A 20,615-nucleotide genomic window follows, 5' to 3' on the forward strand; every position below is an offset into this window, starting at 1 on the left:
TGGCCCTCCTATTGTAGAAACCCTGAATATAAATAATGAAGTGGTGGACTTTCTTAATGAAAAGGTGAGTGATTATATTGTTGACCAGACTTGGTCTTGACCCTCCCAAATGCAAGTTTTGTTCCCAGATGTTGCTGCACAGGTTTTGCAAACCCATCTGCCAACTTCAGATGCAGATGATACTGTTGTTTGGGCACATGCTTCTTCCGGGCTGTTAACGGCCAATGAGGCTTATTCATATCTCTCTTCTTTTCCTCCTTGTTTGGATTGGTGTAAACTGATTTGGCACAAAGCCATTCAACCGCGCAAGAGCATAATTACATGGAAAGTGATGCATGGGAAACTCCTTTCAGATTTTGGGTTGCAACGTAGAGGGTATTCCCTATGTTCCAGGTGTGAATTTTGTCATAATGGTACAGAGAACATTGAGCACATCATCTTCAATTGCAAATTGGTCAATGAGTTTTGGGTATGGGTTTTTCATTTGTTTCGGATCAATATTCAAGCTCCAACATCGATCCATGCATTATTATCTGCAACTTTAATTGAGATTTTAACGCCGGCAGTACGAAAGCTATGGATATTTGCCTTCTGTAATGCAATATGGTGTTTATGGACAAAAAGAAACAAGCTAAGGTATGATGATGGTTCTTTTCAACTAAACCTTTTCAAGCATTTCTTTCTGCTTTCTCTAAAAGATTATGCTTCCTTCTACTTCTCCCACTTCACAACCTCAGCTGGAGCGCTGCCAATTTTTAATTTACTTGGTCTTTCGCCTTTGAGGTTAAAAGCTCCAAGGTTTATCCAAGTTAACTGGCGTCCTCCTTCAGGGGATTGGTTAAAAGTTAATACTGATGGAGTATTCAAAGGACCTCAAGCAGCAGGTTTTGGTGGAGTATTCAAGGATTCAGAGGGCTTGTTCAGGGGTGCTTTTGCACATAGAATTATTGATTCCAGTGCAATTGAGGCTGAACTTTCCGGTTATGGAAGCTATAAGGGTGGCCTCAGAAAGGGGCTGGCAGAAGCTTTGGCTAGAAACAGACTCTGTTCTAGTACTCCACTACTTCAAGGCACCTCAGTTGGTTCCTTGGAAGTTAAAGGTGGCATGGGCTAATTGCATGCAATGTGTGCAACTCATGCAATTTAAAGTAAGTCACATCTACAGGGAAGGAAATGCATTGGCTGACAAATTGGCTGACTTTGGAGCCACCAATATGGGTTCTATTTGGTACATTAAAGTCCCTTCTTTTGTTACAGGTCTCTACGGACGTGATTTGACATCAGGCACTAACTACCGTTTTAGGTAGTTGATTAGTTTTTCCTTTATCTATTGTAATTGTTTTCTTCAGTTGTTTTTCCTCTGTACTAGTAATTGTTACATTCAGTTGTACTTATTTAGCTTGTATTTTCTTTGGCAAGGTCTTGGCATAGCCCCCCTTGCTATGTACCTTTTGTTTCTTTATCAATAAATTCGGGTAAGAGCGCTGAGTTAGCTCTTATTCCGCTTCTTTAAAAAAAAAAAATTAAAAAAAAAAGTCGATCTCCCTGTGCATGCTTGTTATGCTAAAAGTTGCAGATTGAAAGGAAATTTTTCATGGTTTGTGAATTTAAATGGTTAAGTGGATATGTTGCACAAAGTGATTATCTGCTTGTTATTTAAAATTCATTAAGATGAAGAAAACATCAGAAACTTGTGTTTTACTTTTAAACTGTATATGTATATTGTCTTCCAAAGAAGTTTGAGCTATATGGTTTAAAAGTGGAACAACATTATGCATAATTTTGAGTTCAATTTTAGATTCTAGGGACTTTTCTTTTGTCATAAAGATGTTGATTGTCTTTAGAATAATATGAATTCACTGCTTGTGGCATAATGATTGAGGAACCTCCATAATGATTGAGGAACCTCCAGAATATCATGTTTTCTGCTATAAAAGTGATGCTTGATATTGGCTACAATTTTGGGGCTAAAAATTACTTTATTTTGGTTACAATTAAGTTGTTTATGTTTTCTGCTTGTGTGTTTATATGAACTGCTTTAGAATTAACACATGGATGCAGAACATTTTTGATAAAGCTTGTTTTGAGAACTATTGAAAGCTAAAACTTACTTTTTCCTTTTGTTTTGCTCCCTAGGAATTACCTACATGAATTTGAATAACATCCAAATGCTTACTAAATCAAACTTTAAGGCCTGGAAGAGTGGTGTAGAGTTCTACCTGATGATGCATGAGAACATGGACTTGTGCTTTACTGATATAGAACCCTATGGAACAGATGCCTATAGCCCACCTGATGAGAAGAAGTATTATAGAGACTAGCATAGAGCAAGTTATAGAGCTAAGAATGTGATGAGGACCACCATGACTGATACTGTGAGGGGTAGCATAGCTGAACCAGCCCTAGCAGTTGATTATATGGCTGCCATAGCTGAGAAGTTCAAAGAAAGCAATAAGGCTGAAGCAGCAAGACTCAATAAGGAGATGAATGAATTAAAATATACTGGTAGTGGAGGAGTTAGGTAGCACATTTTGAAGCTTACTGAGTTAAATGCCAGGCTCAGGGATTGATATAGGGGTTAAGGATGACCAACTTGTTCACAATGCCTTAATTAGATGCCCTGCCACCTAGCTTCAACACCCTGAGGACTAGCTACAATGCACAGAAGGAGAACTGGACCTTGAATGAGCTTATTGCAATATGCGTGGATGAGGAGAATAGGATGAAGAAGGAGAAGCAGCCCTCCACCTCTATCAACGTAGTTGAAAAGCCAAAGAAATAGAACAAGCTTAAGCCTAAGAAAATGATAGCTAAGGTCAACAAGCCATTTAAGTTTAAGTGCTATTTTTGTAAAAAAGTAGGACACATGAAGAAGGACTGTACAGGTTTTAAGGCATGGCTTGTGAAAAAGGGTAAGATTAATTTATTTAATCACTTAGAAACTTTTTCATTAGAAGTTAATTTTGTTAACATTGAACCTCATTCTTATTGGTTAGATAGTGGCAGTCCCTTACATATTACGAATTCTTTGCAGGGATTCATAAGGAAGAGGAAGCCAAGAAGTGATGAAGCTAACATTTGCGTTGGGAATGGAATGAGGGTTGCAGTTAAGGCAGTAGGATCTTTAAAACTAGATTTGGGATTAGGAAATTTACTGGTTTTAGCTAGATAGTGTTTATTATATTCCCTCAATTAAGAGGAATTTGTTTTCAGTTAGTCTTTTGGTTAAGAGTGGATGTAATTTTTACATTGGTTCTAATGAATAAAAATTTTCAAGGATTCTCTTGATTTCTTACTTAAAGATTATTCTATTTTTGGTTCTGGTGTTATTATGAATGATTATTGTAGATTGAATTGTTCATTAGGTCAACAAGAAACATTACTTGTTGAAAATAACAATAACACATCAAGCATAAACACCATTACTGGTGTAAAAAGAACCCTGCACAATGAAAAATCTGCATATTTGTGGCACAAGAGACTTGGCAACATGTCAAAAGATAGATTGAAAGTACTTGTGAAAAATAAAACACTTCTAGAATTGGACTTTGATGATCTTGAAAATTGTATTGAATGTTATAAAGGAAAAATGACAAACTTAAGAAAGAAAAATGCCAACAAAAGTAAGAAACTGTTGGAATTAATCCATACATATATATATGTGGACCATTTAGACACAAGACAATATGTGGAAATATTTACTTCATTACTTTTATAGACGATTTTTCTAGGTATAGCTTCATCTACTTACTGTCAGAGAAATCACAATCACTTGAGGCTTTTTAAATTTTCAAAACTGAGGTTGAACATTAACTGTACTTGAAAATTAAGGTTGTGAGATTTGATAGGGGGGAGAGTTTTATGGTAAATATACTGAGCAAGGGCAACAAAAGGGTCCTTTTGCATTATATCTGCAAAGTGTAGGCATAAAGGCTCAGTATACAACACCATATAATTCCCAACAAAATGGGGTAGCTGAAAGGAAAAATAGAACTCTATTAAATTAACATGGTAAGAAGTATGATGTGTACTTCTAGATTGCCAAAAATGCTTTGGGGAGAAGCCTTAAGAACTGCAAATTACCTTTGCAACAAATCCCCAAGCAAAGCTGTAGATAAAACACCATTTGAATTATGGTGTGGTAGGCAACCAAGTTTACATCATTGTCATGTCTGGGGATGTAAAGCTGAAGTAAGGATTTATAATCCAAATTTAGGAAAGCTTGATCCAAAGTCTGTAACTTGTCATTTTATTGGCTACTGTGAAAAGTCTAAAGGCTATAAACTTTATTCACCTCATCATTCACCCAGAGTTTTTGAAACTCATCAAGTTAAATTTTTAAGTGAAAGTGTCTGCAATACAAATTTTGAGGACTTGTCCTCAGATTTTGAAGAAATTGTAGAAAATGTGGATAATATAGCAATATTGCCAAGCATTCAAAATAATTTATTAAACTCAGGATTGGCTCAAAGTCAAAATCCAGTTGAAGGTCAAAATGCTGTAGATGAAAATTTAGAGGCTAATGATCATGATTCTGAAATGGCTGAATTAGACTTAGGGCAGGAGCAAGAGCAAGTGACTCAAACTGAACCACAAACTGAGCCACAGCCAAAACCTCAACCACAATCTGAGCCACAAAAAATCAAGTTGTGCAACCTAGAAGATCACAGAGAGTGAGGAAACCAAGGTTTGGAGGGGAGGATGACATTTATGAAGTATACCTAAATGAAGTTGAGTCTCCATTGTCATATGACAATGATCCCATTAGTTTTAAACAAGCTACTGAAAGTAGAGATTCTAGTGCTTGGACTGAAGTTAAGATTGCAGAGCTTGACTCTATGTACAAGAATGGAGTTTGGGAGCTAGTGAAGCCAAAAGAAAATAAAAAACCGATTGGCTGTAAATGGGTTTTTAAAACCAAGAGAGATGCTAGTGGAAACATAGAAAGACATAAAGCTAGACTAGTTGCTAAAGGTTTCACACAGAAGGAAGGGATAGATTTTACAGAAACATTCTCACCTGTTTCAACTAAAGATTCATTTAGAATCATAATGGCTCTAGTAGCTCACTATGACATGGAATTACATCAGATGGATGTAAAAAAAAACCTTCTTAATTGGAGAGTTGGAGGAAGAGATCTTTATGGCACAACCTGAAGGTCTCATTGAACCAGGAAAAGAAAATATGGTCTGTAAGCTTAAGAAATCTATTTATGGACTCAAACAAGCTAGTAGGCAGTGGTATAAGAAATTCGACTCAATGGTTTCATATTTTGGATTTTCTGAAAATCTTGTCGATGAATGTGTTTATCTTAAAGTTGTTGGAAATAATTTTATCTTTCTTATCCTGTATGTAGATGACATTCTCCTTGCTAGCAGTAATGTGAAATTGCTTAAAGATACTAAAGCCTTCTTGTCAAGTAATTTTGACATGAAGGACCTAGGAGAAGCATTATATGTGCTAGAAATTGAGATTAAGAGAGATAGAAAGCAGGGATTGTTGGGATTGTCTCAACAAAATTATATTTCAAAAATTCTGAAAAGATTTGGAATGGAAACTTGTGCTAATGGTGAAGTTCCAATGTCTAAGGGAGATAAACTAACTAAAAATCAATGTCCTAAAACTGATTTTGAGAAAACTGAAATGGAGTCAATACCGTATGCAAGGCTAGTAGGGAGTTTGATGTATGCAGTTATGCACAAGTCTGTATAAGGCCAGACTTGTCTTTTGCAGTTGGAATGCTATCCAGGTTTCAGTCAAATCCTGGACATGAGCATTAGACAGCTGGTAAGAAGGTTCTAAGGTACCTGCAAAGGACCAAGGACCATATGCTTGTGTATAAACGTGTGAAAAAGCTTGAACTAGTTGGCTTTATAGATTCTGACTTTATTGGGAATTATCCTACATCTATGAAGTCGACTTGTGGCTATGTTTATATGCTAGCAGGTGGTGCAATAGCTTGGAAAACAATGAAACAATCATTGATAGCTACTTTGACCATGCAGGCAGAGGTGATAGCTATATATGAAGGAGTGTGTGAGGGATTGTGGATCAGAAATTTTATTTTGGAGACTAAAGTGTTGAGTGATCTTGTAACTGGAAGTTTGAAGGTGTTTTGTGATAATGAGGCTGCTGTGTTCTTCAGTAAGAATAGCAAAAGGTCAAATAACTCTAAGCATATAGACCTAAAGTTTTACAGTATCAGGAAAAGAGTTAAAGATGGTGAAGTTGAAATCTCGGGCATTAAGACTGGGGATCAGCTTGTTGATCCATTTACGAAGGCATTGTCAGTAGCAGCTTTTAAAGAGCATTCCAGGAATATGGGAATTCTGTCGAGTTTTGAAGATGCTTAAGTTCAGTGGGAGCAAAATGTTTTGAGAAATTTGTTTTCAGTTTAGTTTAGTTTTTGTTTAGTTCTTGATTTTCTGTTTTGAGTTATGTAACAGAAAACGGTGTACTTCATGTTTTGACTTAATAAAATGAGGTATTTTCAGTTGATGTTTTGACAGCCTTATTTATTCATTTTGATAAAATTTATGGTTGTTGTATTTTATCAGTTCAGTTCAAGTGGATTGTTATATATGCATATATTCAGTAAGAAGCAAACATTGATCCACTGTGTGTAAAGAAGTTATGTTTGCATTGTGATTTTGATGTTCAAAATACTTAGGTTGGACTGTTGTCAAATAACAACTGCAGTTTGATATATAATGTTATTTGATTGCATCACATTAAGTTGAATTCATGTGAAGTGCAGAAACTGTTGCTTTGTGGTCTGGAACGAGTATGCTCTTTTGAACATGTCTATTTCTTGATTCTGCAATGGTTATGCATTTTGATAGAATTGAATAGATTTATGGCACCTGCATCTCAGTGCACACTTCAGCTATTTCTGAAAATTTTCTTGATTCAGTTTGTATAGACAATGATGTCCAAGTGGGAGAATGTTAGAATAAAAGTGAACATATCATCATCTATATTCAGTTTACAAATTGGATTGGAATTTTGTTCATAAATAGGAGTTGTATGTTAAGTACAAAACCTAGAAACCTATTGAGTTAATTATATAAGCTCATAGGTTAGGAATCCATTAGTTGGATTACATTGTAGTTCGACTTGGTGTTGCATTAGGTTTTCTAGTTGTTGGTGACTTGGTTTCTAAGAAACACTTTTATGGGAGGATTCTTAGGACCATAACCAATATAAATATAGGAAGTGTTGTTCCCTGCTCTCTCGGTAACAAAGCATAAAGTCATGCCCCATAGAAAGGAGCTCAAGTCCAGAGCTGAGGAGAAGATCAATTCGTGTTCATTGCCAAGTTCGTTTAGTGCTACTGCAACGGCTCCAAATACAAAAGGTTAGTAATTAAATCTTGTGTTTTGGTTCATGTGGTGTTGATTAATATTAAGTGTGTTTATGTTCTTGTGAATTGATCATGCAATTGTTTTGCTCATTTAGTCTAACACCAACAAATGAAAAGAAATCTAGAAATGAGAAATCTCAACGAAGGGAACTATTATAGTGTCAAGAAGCTAGTAAGAATACATTCTTTAGGGTTTACAACTGAGGTTACACACATGCTGTTATTGTCGTCCGCCAGTGGACCTAGCAAAGCTTGCCTCCATTCATGGAGTTCCCTCCATTGATCTTTACCGCCTTTTGAATTAACTTAAAATCCTCCCATAAAAATAAAATAAATAAAAGAGACATTACGCCATTAGCAAAAATCTTGCATGAAAAAAAAAATAAAAAATTTGAAGGTGATGACTGATGAACGATTTGTCAGCTAAAATAGTTTTATAAAAAAATCAATAAAGAGAGACGCTAAATTGTCGACGAATTAATGTTTTGTTGGTATACTCCGTGTATAAAAAAAAATACCAACGAATGATTTGTTGGTTAAAATCCTCCCATAAATTAAAACTAATTTCGTTCTTCTCTCTCTCTCTCAAAACCCTAGCCGTAGGTTTTCTTCATAGGCTAATGCCGAACACGTTCGACAGTTTTGCGGTGCAGTTGCCGGATAGGTAGTGGTTCCTATGCTCGTGTGGCTCTGATGGTGTTGCTAGGTAGGGAGATTCTGCAAGGTTTGCTCACCCATTTCAATCTTGCTGGTCCGCTGGAGGTCGAAGTGGATTGCGACTCTGTTCTGGCGATGGCAGCGGTTCCATCTTGGTGCGCGGAGGGGATACTTGGTCCCTCGGGTCGAGTGCTTTGGAGGCAGTGTGGATGGATGTTGTTGGCGGCACTGGGAATGGTCGCGGTTGGCGTAGTGTTGCTGGTGGGGTGTTTTTGGGCCGAGTCAACTTTGTTGGGTCTTGTTGGGCTGGTGATCTCATTTGGGCTGTGGGCTACAATTTAATTAGTTTTCTGATTTTATTTTCCTTTTTTAGGGAACTGTAAGTTAGTAATTTAGTTTACTTTCAATAAGGCCCTAAGTTTTTTAGGGAGCTATGCACATTCGTGCCTCTAGCGAATCTTCTGGAGTAGTATCAATAGAAGATTCATGTTATTTTGATGTATTTAATGTCAAATGAGTGACCTAATTTTATGTACCACTGTGGGTACTAACACATCTTCTTGTCTGTCTAGATGACAGCGGAATGGTACGTAATGACCATTCTGGCTTTTGATCAATATATTGGCTTTGCCTTCATTAAAAAAAAGTTAGACCACAAAAACTCCAAAACCACATGAAGATAAGTGAAGGAGGAAAAAAAAAACACATGACCATTATAATATAATGCAAGGTTAGACTTCACCTTCTCGATCAATGTTTGCGGTGACTTTGTTAGAACAGAGGATAATAAGTCAAGTTGGCATTTTTTCCATTGGGTAGTACCTGCGGGTAATATACCCACCCAGCAACCAAAATGGGTACTACCCATGATACCCATACCCGGTTTAATTTTTCACGGGTATTTCCATACCCACCCATCGAGTAAATGGGTACCCATCTACCCATCTACTTTCTTTAATTTTTTTCCCAGAAAAAAAAAAAAAAAAAAAAAAACACCCTCTACTCTCTTTCTCTGGGAAAATCGATATCAGTTCCTTCAGTTCTTCATCTCGATCCCAATTCCCTAACCTCATTCACCCAAAAAGCTTGAAGAGGAAGAGGCATGCTTCACCATCGGAGATGAGAACAAGCACGACAAGCCTCCCATTGTCGGCTTCTGTGACGTTGACTGCATTGAAGCTATAGACAATGAAGATCAGGATCTCAATTCGAAATCAAAGGAGGAAGGAAGGCGCTGTCAATTCGAAATTAAGGGAGGAAGGAAGGGACATGTTGTATTGGTAATCAAATTTGAGAAGATGAAGATCTGAAATTGGTTATTAACAATCTAATTTGCGAAGATGAAAATTTGGGATTGATAGCCAGACGTGAAAAAGTTTCTTTCTTTTTCATCTTTTTTTTTTTTTTTAAAGCATGAACTTAATTATGTTGGAAATTTTGATTAAAAAATAATAATAAAAATAAATCTGTAGGAAGTTTTGATAAAAAAAAAAAAAATTGAATAAGTTTTATGGATATGGGTACCCTCGGAAATACCCATACCCGAGCGGGTTATCTAACACCCATTATCCATTTACCCATGGGTAATCTATTGGTAATCTTATTTACAAATATTTTTACCCAAATAGAGCGGGTACCTATGAGTACCCATACCCATGGGTTTTTATGCCATCCCTAATAATAAGCAATGGATTGATCCTCAAAATTAATTGTAAGCATATATGAATATAATTACAAAATAAGATTGCAAACGTAATTCAATCCTAAAATATGAATAAATTGAAATTTGCTCAAAATTAAAGAAAGAAGTAATGAAATCACTGACTTGATTAGAGATTGATAAAAGCTTGCTTGTAGCAATCTCCTAAGACAGAAGTTAATCCCTACTCTTGTGCTTGTAGTTCTTGGACATCTATCTTGCAGGATACAACTATTAGATTCAAGTCGAAGCATCCTGGCAAACTGTACTATGTGTTTCTCTATAGAAAGAGGGAGGGGGAGTTCTCCTGCGTAGTGTTGCAACTGTTCATTTAAATTCAAACTCAATCAACAGTTGTAACTGTTGAATAAACTGATGATGTTTGATAATATCCTAAATAACTGGTATTTGATAATTATCTGAACATTAAACAAAATCTAAAAAAAAAAAATAATGCAAAAAAAAAAAAATTCATTTTGGCCCAAGAGCCCCATGCCCAAGGCCCATCTTTGATACACACACACACACAATACGGCCTAGCTCAAGCTTCCTCCCAAATGGGCTTGCTTTTCTTTGTTCATTTCACAAGTTCTCCAAGGGAACAGTTATAACGATGTATTCCTTGAGCTTTTTCTTAGATGTGAGAGAAACTCCCACATTCTCCAACAGACTTCAATCAAAGACATAACCTCATATACAAATTTTGAGACAAATGTTCACTATTCTCACTACTTAAATCATCATAAGTGAACCCTTCTGGAGTACTTCTTGTTGTGACTTGTGAGTAATATGTTATAAATAGGAATTATAAATGACCTTTTTCTCTTGTCTTCGTAGAAGCTCTTCTCACCAGTCGTGCAGTGCTCTTTTATAAGTTCATTAGGAATCATATGAAGCCTTTCGTTTCGTGTTTCTTTCATTATAGTAGCGCTAGCGAGTTGAGTAGACGAAACCTGCGATGAAAAACGTACTAAACCACGCAGATAAAGATGATAGCATGCGTAAATCATAATGGCAGTTTTGGGGACCCTAAAATAATCATGCATTTTCTCTCTTGCAACTATTTTTTTCTCTTGAGAAAAGAATACGATCGAGGGACTAAAACAAAGCAACTATGTATCCTATAATGGATCTAAAGGCTAAAGTAGTCGATCAAGGTCGGTATAACCTATGTGTCGAGATACAAATGACCTAGCGAGGTTGAGAAACTGTACATATTGAGTTGGATCAACTTGGAAGATAAACTCTTGAACAATCTTTTCACAAGAGGGTTTCGTTATGCATGAAAGAGCTTATCGATGAGTGACTCTGACCGGCCAGTTGGTGAGTGAAGTTATGTTAGCTAGGAAAAAGAACATGTTTAAACAATATTTTGAACCGATGGGTTTTAAATTATTGATCGGTAGTCAACATTTTTTACTTAAGGTTCAGATCATACATCTTTGATCGTTGAACTATATTATCGTCAAAATATATACTAATCAATATTACCAATTAAAAAAACTCTATTAAGCCCCCACATCTTTTAGCTTACGCAAGTTTTGCAAAATTAGTGCGATTGAGTTATCCATTAATCTCGCTCAAGGTTCACTCCTCAAATGCATGGTAAATTGCCTTTAAGCATGCATATATGCTAACTAATCATTCTCTGCTGTCATTAATGACCACATAGTACAAATAATTATTATGCTTATAAGAGAAGTCTTCTTCTCTCTCACATAACTTTCACTAAATTAACCATACCAAAAGTAAATTAACTAAGAGAGAAAGCACTCTATGCCCCATAATTTGATATAAATGGAGAAGGTTCCACTAAAATGGTCCATCAAATGGGGCACCAAATGTAAAAAAGAATCGAAAAGCTTTCCCTCCGCAATGATTTGAAAGTGGGGGATCCAACGTTCGAAAGTAAACCTAACCAGGACTCACTTTTGCCCCCCTTGTTCATTTCAAAAGAATAGAAAAGAAAACCCTAACGTAAACTTGCTGGTTTGTTTGCCTTTATTCCACGAAGAATGTGACCCAGCCACCGAAGATATTGATTGAAAAGCACCTCACTTTACCTACCCACAACGAGGCAGCACAATGAGGACAACTACGTAATTCTCATGTTTTACTAGAAAGTCATGCTTTTACCTTCTCCTTGAGAACCTAATCTAACCAATTTTAACTACTTCTCCACTCTCATTTACCGTTGAGGTCGATCCCAAAGAGTTGAGTAATATGATGCACTCGCTAGCTAGAACAAAAATGAGCCAAGTTGTGAGTTACTTATGCGGACTGACACTACGCTACATGGCTACTTCATACTCGTGCAGGTGAGGCGTATGGCGGTCCTAAAGTAAATATTTGACCTATATATCAGTACTTCAGTGGTAGAGCTCCAGATTGATATTGAGTTAAATATGATGCTTACTTAGATAGTTAGTTTACGTTAGGGTGTGTTCGACTGCCTTAACCACAGACTATTTTACGAAACAGAGAGACATTACTTTAACTACATGAGTTATCAATTTCTTTAGCAAGAAACAATATTGTTTTCATATAAATTACATATATAAGCAATGGATGCAGCATTTATTATAAGCAATGGGAATCTATATATAGATTATGGCCAAGATCAATATCAATCAACCAATGGGAATCTACATATATAAGCAAGATTATGCATTGCTACTCTTCACTAGTACCACTAGCTAGGGATCATATAAATCCTATTCAACACGAGTATTAATTTGGCGAACACCATTGAACATGTAGAGGTCCAACAATACAAGAATGGATGCAGCATTTATTATAAGTCCAGCAACAATGCCTTTAATAAAGCAGGTTATAATGCTAATATATATTCCCATCATTTTAGCCAAATCATGCCGTCCAGTCCAAAGATCAAAGATCCCCAAAGGACTACACTTTTTATAATCTTATGGAGCTCTTATACCACATTTTGTTGATCTAATGATGTAATAAACTATTTTATTTCGGCGTTGTTATAGGATATTTTTTGAAAGTTATTTTGGTCAGCATAATTTATAGAGCAAATGCCAAACATGCATAATTAATTATATGGGAATGCTAACAATTTTCTTCTATTTAATATTTTTAGAATAATACAATATTTTTCCACTCAACATTTTAGTATAAATTTAAGCATTCAACTAAATATTATTTGTTAGGTTTAGATTATTCAACGAGATATTATTTTCCCAACACCCTTAATTACTCATGAGTGACCACACATCAAACTGGAATTGTAAACACGCAGAAGAAAAAAAAGTCAAGTCATACGCATCACAAACATTCATAATACACATCATATAAGGCACATAAAGACGTGATTGAACGGATAGCTCATAGTTAGCTTCTATCCTTATGATATTATGTAAAAATTGGGACATCCAACTCAAAATCAGTTGACACTGAATTACTGAATGAGAAGGCATAGAGTTTATATGTTTTTGCATGACTTAAGTTTGCTTTGAACTCACTCAAAATATCATTCAATCTACAATTTGACCGTTTTTTCTGGGAGTCTATTTGGAACATCATGGAGTTGAGTAATGTGGTGACTTTAGCTTTTCCAACCTGATAGGAGATCACCTCTGCCACGTGGAGGGACCAGATCCAAGTCAAAGTCACCTCAACTTTGACTTAATTTCATATTTTCGTGTTTCTAAGCCTTGGACAAGTTGGGAGACAACAACGTTTCAATTTCAGGTCTTTTAAATGTAATCTATGTACCTCTCTCCCTAGCCTCTCCAACTCTCGTTCTCTCTCTCTCTCTCTCCCTCTCTGTAAGAGTACATGAATAGTTGGAGGAGCATTCAATGAGCTTCTACTAAATTTTGAATGCTGCTTCTTTCACAAAGAACACGGGAAACCTGCTTTGCTTCACCTTCCCATTCCTCTCCTTCAGATCAGATCTACTACAAACTCAAACTCTCAAACCTCCATTTTCTTCCGGGGCTTGCTTAAATTTTCCAGGACTTCAAGACCCTTTAAAGGTTAGAGCTTCACAACCACACTTCAATTGTTCACACCATAAATGTTTCACAAATTTCGTTTCTTTTCTGTGATTAGTATAAAGGCCATACCTTTATTCTTCAAACTCTGTTTCTATCTTTTCTAGATTTTAAGTTTTCTGATAGTTGATTGAGGTTTTTGTCCAATTATAGGCTAACTAGTTATTTAAATTGCATTGGTTTATGTATTGCAGATTGCAGAATAAAGAATATTAAGTTGTACTTTTTTCTTGGAGACATCAAAATGCCGCAAGAAAATTTCTTATCAAATATCTTTCAATCATCTCCTGGCAAGAACTTGAGAGGGTTGAAGGGTTTAGTCTCCAACAATGATCAGGCTCATAATCCATATGCAAACCCAGATGAGCTCATCAATGACTATGAATTGGCCCAGAGAAAAGCAGAGGAAGCAGGTATAAAAACAGCAACTACTACTACTAATTAGTATACTGGGGTGTCACACATGTATTATAATTTAACCTTTTCCCAAGATTCTAGGCCTAAATTATACTTATTCTTGGGATATGGTTCCCCTATTTTTCAATTTTTTCTAAAATATATGTTTTGGTTGAACTGTTTTGAATTATTAAATCACTGTTATTTGTTTTCCAGGTAAAAAAATGTATTTGTATTTAATATGTAAATTTCGTAGTGCGATATACCATTATGTTGCGCGGAATGCGGGTGCTGCTGAAATGTGGTGATTATTGCTTATGATGGTTTGGGGCCGAAAAGACATCAACTTATGACTTGGACCCATTTTTTGTAATTTTTTGCTTTTTGACTCTTCTAATCTTATACATTGAAAGGAGGCTTAGAATAAATTTGTACACCAGTAATCATTGATCATAATTCTAATGAGATTTGAAAGCAAAACATATATTTCTTTTGCTTTTGATATCAAGATCAGCGTCACCACGCTTTCGAACCCCTCCAACTTGTGGGTTATTGCAAAGTCGAGTGCATTTCTTTAAAAAACTTTCAAAATTTGCATAAGAAACACAAATTTCAATTTTTTAAATTTGGTTCGATACCTTCACCCGAAAAAAAAAAAAAAAAAACTTCTTTAATATTTAGTTCTTGATCACCTTGATGTGTTTATAGTCTAGGATGACCAACTTCAGTGATGGGTTTGTTTGACCTGAAAGCTCAAATGGCACTTTACGTGTATTTGAAAACGTTTGCGAGTATTTGATGACTGTAAATTTGTAATTGCGCTAATTTTAGCTGCAAGGAGATACCAAGCAGCAGAATGGCTGAGGAAAATGGACTATGGTGCCTTAGAAACACTGTCCAAAGAACCCTCTGAAGAAGAGTTTCGCCTTTCACTCCGCAATGGCCTAATTCTCTGCAATGTCCTCAACAAGGTCAATCCTGGTGCTGTTCTCAAGGTACCCTTCCCTTGTTGCAAAAATTAGTTCTAGCCAGGGTTAACAGTTTCAATAACAAGGATGGAGGAAATGTGTTTCATCTTTGATTGCATACTTATGTTTTATCATAAGCAATGTCATACTTTCTTTCTTGACTTCTCATTTTTGTTTCTCTTTTGGGTTTCGAAATAGGTGGTGGAAAATCCCATTATTGCTGTTCAGTCGACAGAAGGGGCAGCACAGTCTGCAATTCAGTATTTTGAGAACATGAGGAATTTCCTCGAGGCTGTCAAAGCCATGAAGCTCTTGACATTTGAAGCCTCTGATCTGGAAAAGGTCAGATTATATCATAGTTTGCAACATATTCAATAAAAATATGCATTTTACTGCCTTTAATTCAAGACAGTTTGTAATACACCTACTTTAGTATTTCAACCCTCAACTTGTTATGGTTTCTCTATGGTTCTATATGTCCTTCAATTGTTTCTTTCTATGTTTGCTGGTCTTTTCCTTTTCTAATTTTTGAGAGGTTCGCATTTTCAGGGAGGCTCGTCGAGTAAAGTTGTAGACTGCATTCTGTGTCTCAAAGGTTACTATGAATGGAAGCAAGCAGGTGGAATCGGAGTTTGGAGATATGGTGGGACTGTGAGGATCACATGCTTCCCAAAAGGGTCATCATCCTCCTTAGGAGGCAGTGAAAGCGCTGATGAGTCAATAGATGAATCCGATTCATCACAATTTGAACAACTGTTGGACTTTCTTCATCTCTCGAGTGAGGTGTCAACTGAGGAATCCAGAACTGCCGCTGCTTTGGCTTTCCTTTTTGATCGTTTTGGCCTTGGACTTCTTCAAGCTTACCTTCATGAGACCAATGGGATTGAAGATTTTCCTTTGAATGCAATGGTAGGTAAGACTCTTGTTATTTATATGATTCTACTGTTTTACACCTTTTAACACCTTTTAAATAAAGATTCTATTGTTTTATGGAGTCTGATTAGTATAAGTTGTAAAATTCTATAGGTAATAGATACTTTGCTAAGTAAGGTAGTCAAGGATTTCTCAGCACTACTTGTTTCTCAAGGCACTCAGGTATGTAAACATTTTTGCTCATCAAAAAGTTTTTCCTGTAACCCTGTTACTAGAATCTTGTTGAGGTACTTTGTTAATTGGGTCAAAAGATTTTGCCTGATTATGAATTTCTTGTAATAGTCAACACACAACTAACCTTATCTCTCTTTTGCAACGCTCTATAGCTTGGCCTGTTTTTGAAGAAACTATTGAGAGGTGATATTGGTGCTCTGTCAAAATCTGAATTTTTAGAAGCCATGAAAAATTATCTAGCACAAAGAAGTCATATGCTGTCGAGTGATCTGTCCAAATTCTGTATTTGTGGGGGAAAACGAGAGGCTCTCCATCATAGTATTAGTCACTCATCTGATCATGAAGAATTAATTGCCATTCAACAGAAGCAGCTTGAGGTGAGGAAATGCAATGCTCCATTTCCTATAAGTACAATTGTGACATTGAGCAAGGAGCTGTCAACTGAAATTTTAATCTGCAGTTGAGTCTTCTCTTATATCTTACTGTCTGTCTCGGATATTTTTAGGAGTTAAAGTCCTCTTTCCAAGAAACAAGACTTGAAGTCAAACATGCTCATTCAAACTGGGAGGAGGAACTTAGAAGGCTTGGTACGTTCCATAGATTTGAACATTTATGTCAAATAGGAAAGGAGTCAGTTGTTGTATTACAATTCGTCAAAGCATTGGATGATCTTACACTTTCTTTTGTCTCAGTGCACCATATTAAAGGTCTTGAAGTAACTTCCTCTTCTTACAACAAAGTTCTTGAAGAAAACCGATTTCTCTACAATCAAGTTCAAGACCTCAAAGGTGTTTCATCTTATGCCAACTTAATAAATTAATCGGTGCGTGTGTGTGTGTGTGTATATATATATATTGTTTCATGATTCCGAGCTTAACTGAAAGAGTTTGTTTTTTACAGGAACAATTAGAGTTTATTGCAGAGTGAGGCCCTTCTTAGGTCAATCAAATGGACAATCCTCTGTGGATTACATTGGAGAAAATGGAACCATCATGATTGTTAATCCCCTTAAACAGGGAAAAGACTCGAGAAGGGTCTTTACCTTCAACAAAGTGTTCAGAACAAATGTCACACAAGGTAAATGAAATGACATGCACGCTTTGTAGATCAGCCATGAGTAACATTCTTTTATAATTTTTATAGCTTAACAATTTGTCCTCGGACAAGACTCATGATCTCTCTTCCCTGTTTTGTGCAGAGCAAATATATGTTGACACTCAACCGTTGATCCGATCAGTTTTAGATGGTTATAATGCCTGCATTTTTGCATACGGACAGACTGGTTCGGGGAAGACATACACTATGGTAACTCTACCTATTTTACTGTGATATGTGGCTTCGAATATAACCTACAGCTTGATCAGTTGGTCTTACCTAGTAGAGCATGATTGTCGCATAATATAAACTATATGTTTTGCCTTTTACAGAGTGGCCCTGATTTGTCAAGTGAAGACACATGGGGAGTGAACTATAGAGCCCTGCGCGACTTATTTCAAATATCAAAGGCAAGGGTGGACATAATAAGATATGAAGTTGCAGTACAGATGATAGAAATATACAACGAACAAGTGAGAGACCTCTTAGTTAATGATGGTTCTACCAGAAGATATCCTTAACAATTGTATATTCTCAATTAGGTGTCACAAATTCATAAGCTATATACTACATTGCTGTTTTATTTCCTTAACAACTTGTACATTAGATATACGGAACAAGTCGCAGCTGAATGGCCTTAATGTACCTGATGCAAGTTTGGTTCCAGTTACCTGCACTCAAGATGTTCTTGAGTTGATGAAAGTTGGTCATAGAAATCGTGCTGTTGGTGCTACAGCTCTGAATGAAAGAAGCAGTCGGTCTCATAGGTAGATGTTTTCATTTCTTCTGTCAAATTTTAGCAATTTTAATGAATGGTGTAAATATTTTTTCTTGTAGTAGAAGTTATTCTAACTAGTGACTTTTGCATTTCTTCTGCAGTGTCTTAACAGTCCATATACTTGGAAAGGAGTTGGCTTCTGGTTCTATTCTACGGGGTTGCCTCCATCTCGTGGATTTGGCAGGGAGCGAGAGGGTTGATAAATCAGAAGCCACTGGTGAGAGACTAAAGGAAGCTCAACATATAAATAGATCACTTTCTGCACTTGGAGATGTCATCTCTGCTCTTGCACAGAAGAGCGCACATGTTCCTTACAGAAACAGCAAACTTACTCAAGTCTTGCAAGATTCTTTAGGTAATTTCAGAATCTATGTTTTAATTAAAAAAAAAAAAGTCCCTATACTTTATTACTGTTATCTTGTTCAACTGGAATGTATACTGTGATAATATAGAACTTTACTTTGTCTATGTTTAGGTGGTCAAGCCAAAACTATGATGTTTGTACATATAAACCCGGAACTTAATGCTCTTGGGGAGACGATTAGTACACTCAAGTTTGCTGAAAGGGTTGCATCCATAGAACTTGGGGCAGCTAAATCTAATAAAGAAACGGGAGAAATCCGGGAACTCAAAGAAGAGGTCTGTTCATATTTCTATTCTGCTGTTCTATTAGTTTCATCTTTTCATCATCAGATGCTTAAAAGCATATTCATATCTGTGCAGATATCAGATCTTAAACTAGCATTGGAAAAAAAGGAAGCTGAACTAAACCAAATCAAAGGTGGTACAAGAAACACCATTGATTCCCAAAAGTCTAGAGCCGTTTCACCTTTTCGTATTCCAAGGGGCATTGGCAACAGTTCAAAGCAAGAAACTTGTCAGCGACCCTTAGATGATGCTAAGATTTCTGAGGTAATATGTACATGTCCAATATCTTTCCATTTAATTCTACGTTTGAAGGCATATTGATGGTCAAAATTTAATTCAGTGAACAGCCAATGGATTGATAAATGTACAAATATGAGATAGCTGAAAATTGAAAGTACATTTTCCTTGACCTGTAATGGTACCACTAGACATCTGACATAGCACATGATAAATCTTCAACTCGGTTTTTCTCAAATTTTACTCTACTCAGGCAAGAAGCTGTTCTTCGGGCAAGCAAAGGAGATCAAGGTTTCCTTCTGCATTCACCGAGAAAGAGATCATTCCAAAGATACCATTTCCAGCTGAAGAAAGATTAGTGATCTCTGGAAAACACAGATCACCATCTCCTCCTGTCAGGCGATCAATATCTACTGATAGAGGGGCTCTCATTAGACCCAGAGTTAAGGCTGACACAACAGAAAACCAACCAATTGCGAAACCAACATTTCCATCAGCTAGAGTACCGGTCAATAAATCTCTTGCTAGTACCATGCCATCAATCCCATCAACGGAAAACTTGAGGGTACTTATCAGTTCACAAGAATCAACAAAGCACGATGACATTTCAGATGCATTGTATAGCTTCCAGAAGGCCAAAAGAGTTCATCCAGAAAATGAAGACGAGCAGTTTAAGCAAGCTCTTAATGTAAGACAAGGCGGTATCAGAAAAAGCAAGAATGAGACCAAGGCTAAGGCCAAGCAGAACCGAATACCAAAGTATGATGCAGTGACAGCTTTGTCTTCTGACTTGAATGGTCTTGAAAGGATCGAAGAGGCTCGAAAGAGTGACTTCTCGGAGCCAGAAAATGAGCATCTACCCATTAGTTCACCCATGCATAGTTCTTTGATGGCAAAAAAGCTTCGGCAAAACTCATCAAGGAACTATATAAATCTTGAACCACGGTACGATTAATAGATTAACCTTTTGCTTGGGTATTTCATTTTTTTTTTCTATGTTCATTCTTAACCATTGTAGTGTGAACGTCCTGTTACATGCAGAGGATCTGTGCAAGCAGCAGAACCTTTAATGGCTGGGAAAACAGAAAACAAGCTTCCAAATGGTGGAACTCGATATCAGAAAGAAGGCAGCAATATGTCCATGCCTGAATTAAGAAGAAGCCGGTCTACACCTCGCGGGAAATTTTTTAATTTTACATAGAGTTTCAAAGTCTTCAATTTTCTTTTAGTGCATTTTTGTATAGTGGCATTTTGTGTTCCAGGTGGCATAGTACGTATTGTATCTGCTCTGAGTTTACAGGAGGTCATATTCTTGAACCTTTTGTCGTATATCAGACAATAATCTATCTAATGCAATATGGGTTATGTATATGTTAATTAAAAGAACAATGTTATACCACAGAGTATTTTGTACTATCAAAGCTGATTTTAGCAATGAATACTTTCTTTTGCGTGTATGTGGTTATTGAATTTACTATAATGATGATCGACAAGTATTATTCTGTTTTCTGTTGAAATAAATAAATAAATAAATAAATAAAACCTGAAAGTGGAACTTTTATTAGTTATGGTGTAGTTTTCTTTGGATGAATAATTTGCTGACGTATTAAAGCTACTAAAATAGCTTGAAGAAACGAAGGAAGAT

General features: G+C 36.3%; 1 protein-coding gene across 1 annotated transcript; it reads left to right on the forward strand.

Moving 5' to 3' along the window:
- The first annotated feature begins 13,425 nt into the window (after positions 1 to 13,425).
- LOC112167856 (kinesin-like protein KIN-14F) lies at positions 13,426 to 20,412 on the forward strand. Its single transcript, XM_024304948.2, has 18 exons — positions 13,426 to 13,723; positions 13,936 to 14,154; positions 14,969 to 15,132; positions 15,304 to 15,447; positions 15,655 to 16,014; positions 16,132 to 16,200; positions 16,365 to 16,589; positions 16,718 to 16,799; positions 16,905 to 17,000; positions 17,113 to 17,289; positions 17,411 to 17,517; positions 17,640 to 17,818; positions 17,910 to 18,074; positions 18,187 to 18,440; positions 18,561 to 18,724; positions 18,809 to 18,997; positions 19,224 to 19,915; positions 20,012 to 20,412. Exons 2-18 carry the CDS (start codon positions 13,986 to 13,988, stop codon positions 20,169 to 20,171), a joined length of 3,396 nt encoding a protein of 1,131 aa, XP_024160716.1. The 5' UTR covers positions 13,426 to 13,723; positions 13,936 to 13,985; the 3' UTR covers positions 20,172 to 20,412.
- The last annotated feature ends 203 nt before the right edge of the window (positions 20,413 to 20,615 follow it).

Source organism: Rosa chinensis, chromosome 5, assembly GCF_002994745.2.
Source record: "Rosa chinensis cultivar Old Blush chromosome 5, RchiOBHm-V2, whole genome shotgun sequence".
Classification (NCBI taxonomy): Eukaryota; Viridiplantae; Streptophyta; class Magnoliopsida; order Rosales; family Rosaceae; genus Rosa; species Rosa chinensis.

Excerpts from the sequence above, each read along its gene's own strand:
- LOC112167856 (XM_024304948.2), top strand. The coding sequence starts at position 13,986 with ATGCCGCAAGAAAATTTCTTATCAAATATCTTTCAATCATCTCCTGGC. Across the intron at positions 15,133-15,303 it reads ATCCTGGTGCTGTTCTCAAG|GTGGTGGAAAATCCCATTAT; the intron begins GTACCCTTCCCT and ends GTTTCGAAATAG. Across the intron at positions 17,001-17,112 it reads TCAAGTTCAAGACCTCAAAG|GAACAATTAGAGTTTATTGC; the intron begins GTGTTTCATCTT and ends TGTTTTTTACAG.